General features: G+C 30.7%; 1 protein-coding gene across 1 annotated transcript; it reads left to right on the top strand.

Annotated features, from left to right (window-relative positions):
• The first annotated feature begins 1,842 nt into the window (after positions 1-1,842).
• Positions 1,843-3,564, top strand: LOC132058931 (HMG-Y-related protein A-like). Its single transcript, XM_059451362.1, has 2 exons — positions 1,843-2,000; positions 3,047-3,564. Exons 1-2 carry the CDS (start codon positions 1,956-1,958, stop codon positions 3,485-3,487), a joined length of 486 nt encoding a protein of 161 aa, XP_059307345.1. The 5' UTR covers positions 1,843-1,955; the 3' UTR covers positions 3,488-3,564.

Raw genomic sequence — 3,564 nt, 5'->3', positions numbered from 1 at the left:
CCTTTTTTATATTGTTCTAAATTCTTTTTCTTCTATAATTCTAATTACCCAAAAGTAAAAAACGTATTTTTTTTTAATTACATCTAATGACTTTTTTTTTTCCTTTATTTTTAATTACCCAAGTCCCAAAAGGCAAAAAAAAATTAAAAAAATCAGTAGCTAATGGTGAATCCATCCTCTTGAAATTCTGAATTCGCCTCTGCTTATAGTGAGTGGGGAGATGCTCTACAAATAGAGCGAATCTCACTTGTTGAAAACTGAAGTGATGCACCACCGAAGAGTGCGGTAAAGTGATAAAAGTTCATTCACCTTTCATTAGTGGTTTGGGTTTGAGTTCGGGAATTGAGTTGACTTTTTACAATACAAATTATTGGAAAGTATTTATCAAGAATAAACACAAAAATTATATGAACAAGAACACAAAGATGAGGATTGACAATATGAACAACGAATAGATAATAGAAGGCTTGAAACACGTGCAAAATGCTTTCCTAAAAATGATATTTGTTCCCTCTCTTCTGTGAGATTGCTATGGAATTGTACGCAAATAGTCTTAGTGAATATAACAAGCCTTTTGAGAATCTTCACTGTGTAAACGGTGAAAAAATCGGTCTTAAGAAAACAAGAATTTTTCTGATTTTCAAGTGCAGAATTTTTTATTTATTGTAGAAGAAAAAGAGTTTTGAGGGGAAGACAAACAAAGTAACGTTAAAATCATTTTAAGGCAAGAAAATTCTCTTCAAATAAACAATAGTGGTTATGTAATTTCGAAACGACACTTCCTTTCATAAAAAGACACCTTCTCATGTAAAATTCTTTTATAAATAATTTATATTTAAACAAAAAAAAATTCCAACACAAATTCGTATTAGTCAGGACTGAATTTCGTGGAAAGTAAATACAAAATTGAGCTCATGCACTACAAGATAGGCTAATTACAATTCATTACTCTCATGACAGACAAAAGTCAGCATAGTTTAACGAGATTCAATGATAAAAAGACAAAGGAAGTCCAAGTCATATATCCTTGTGACTCCTTGTAATGAAGATTTATAACCGTTGGATTTTGGTCCTATACTCTCATCTCCTTCAAGAAAATGAATATTCTTTTCATTTTTTCCTTATGCCCTTTGGGGTCGTTTGGTACACAATATTAGTTAGAATATTCCAGTACTAATTGTGAAATTAATTTTATATCATATTTGATAGAAGGTATAAATTTATCTTAGGATAAATTTATACCTTGTACCAAACAAAGTATAAAGTGCATCTCAAAACTTAAAGATGGGGTATCCCATTTTATCTCACTAATCACGATTATTTTATCCCATCTCCTAGATGGGATAAAATAATCCCGAGGGATAGGATAAATTAGTCTCAAAATTATAATCCTTAGATAATTTTGTCTACTTACCAAACGACCCCGCTCGACTTTACAAGTGGATATATTTTTTGTTAAAAAATGATGCATATATACTTCTGTCATTACACAAACAACACAAATATACTCTTTTAGTTGATTAATTTTTTCAAATAAATTATTTAACTTATTTTTTAATTAAAAAAAATCGACATGAGGCTTGAAAAAATTAAGTCTACTAAAAAAATAAGTAGACTTACTTTTATTAAGCCACCTGACATTTTTTTAATTAAAAAAAGTTAAACGATTTTTTAAGAAACAAATTTTGTCACTATAAAGGGTATACGTGCATTGTTTATGTAACGGCAAGTATATGCACCACTTTTTTAATCCGGAATATATTTGCTCTAAGCCGCAAAATTAAAAAGTATATTTACTCTTTTACCCTTTTTTAATAAATTTCTCTGTGGATAAGCTTTCTATTCACAATCTAAGTTGCATAGCAAAATTATTACTCAATGTGCTTTTGAAGCTGACACTGTCCTCTCTCTCTATCTCTTTGTGGGGTCATCTCTTTCTCTCTCTGCAAGTTTCAATGGAGACTCAACTTGTCAACAAGATTCATCCTGAATACCCTCAGGTAAAAACTATCAACAATATTTTCACTTTGACCCCTTTATTTTTTTCTGCTACATATCATGCTCTATTATTCTATCTTTTCTCAAAATTTGACCCTTTTTTCACATATGTAAGATGGTTTTTTCTTTCTTGGTTTTACAAGAAAGATTTGAACTTTATGAAGAAATTGGAGAAAAGAAACTTTTTTTTTAATCTTTTTTTTTTCACATAATATAGATGTTCTTTCTTGTTTTAGTTTAAGATGTTCACTTGAGCTATGCATGTTTCAGAAACTTAAGAAAAAATCTACTTTTCTCTTGCTCTAATTGTTACAAAGATTCTTGCTTTCTAACCAATTTTGTTTTAGCTCAAATTTATTTTTATTAAGTGTTTCACTTAAGGGTTCTCTTGGTTTTGGAAGAAAGATTTAATCTTTGAGAAATAAGAAGAGAGGAAAAAAGTATGTAGTCATTTTTCTTTAAACATAATGCTACTCTATCCGTCTCAAATTATTTGTCATTTCTTTATTTTACATGCCCTTGAGAAATTTTAATTATTTACCCTTTTTATTAAATGTTTACTCTATTTATTTATCGATCTTAATTAATGATAAATTTCAATTGGGAAAAAAATAATTAATTGTGTCTTGAATAGGACGAAAAATTTGAGACAACTATTTTTAGTAACCACGATAAATAATTTGAGATGAAGGGAGTAGCTTTTGTGCAGTCATATGTATAATTCATTTGATTTCTCTAATTTTTCCTTGAATTTTGGCTTTTCAAAATGTAGGTTCTTGAATTTTTAGTGCCAAAATGAAATTTGGAATCCCGAGTAAACTTTGGAAAAAGAGATAATAAAGAGACAGGAACAACTTTTGTCTAGTTCTTATTTTTTTGCTTTTTTACTGGCTCCCACATGAGCACATGATGATCATCAAGATTGCTTTTTTTTTTTTTTTTTTTTTTTACACAGATCTGCATGTCTTTTTTTCTTAATTATTACTTTCATTACCAAAAATTTCAAGTTTTTGGGGTTTTGGTTTTTTTTTCAAAAAAATTTTACCAGATGATTTATGAAGCACTTGATGCACTGCAACAAAAAGAAGGTTCAAACAAGTCATCAATATCAAAGTACATTGAATCTAAGTATGGTAACTTGAATGATGCACACTCAAAGTTGCTAACTTACCATTTGGATAGAATGAAACAAACTGGTGAACTTATTTTCCTGAAAAACAACTACATTAAGCCTGGTCCAGATGCACCACCTAAGCGTGGCCGGGGCCGGCCACCAAAACCGAAAACTACATTGCCACAAGGAAGAGAAGTTGCAGCTCCCAAGCCGAGAGGTCGCCCGAAAAAAGACCCTAATGCACCACCTACTCCCAAGAAAGTGAAATCAACAATTGCCCCTAGTAACTTAGCTGTTCCTGTTTCGAAAACTGGAAGGCCTAGAGGTAGGCCTAGGAAGATTAAGCCACAGCCAGCACAAATTGGGGTAGAGTGAAGCTGAAAATTTATGGACTCTTATGACTTGTGTTATGTCTTTTAAGTTTTCTTGGTTGATGTGGTATTTGTAGTGAG

Source organism: Lycium ferocissimum, chromosome 6 (genome assembly GCF_029784015.1).
Source record: "Lycium ferocissimum isolate CSIRO_LF1 chromosome 6, AGI_CSIRO_Lferr_CH_V1, whole genome shotgun sequence".
Lineage (NCBI taxonomy): Eukaryota > Viridiplantae > Streptophyta > Magnoliopsida > Solanales > Solanaceae > Lycium > Lycium ferocissimum.
This window is presented reverse-complemented; position numbering and strand designations above follow the sequence as displayed.

Coding starts and splice junctions, on each gene's coding strand:
- LOC132058931 (XM_059451362.1), top strand. CDS start 1,956: ATGGAGACTCAACTTGTCAACAAGATTCATCCTGAATACCCTCAG. Junction 2,001..3,046: donor TTCATCCTGAATACCCTCAG/GTAAAAACTATC, acceptor AAATTTTACCAG/ATGATTTATGAAGCACTTGA.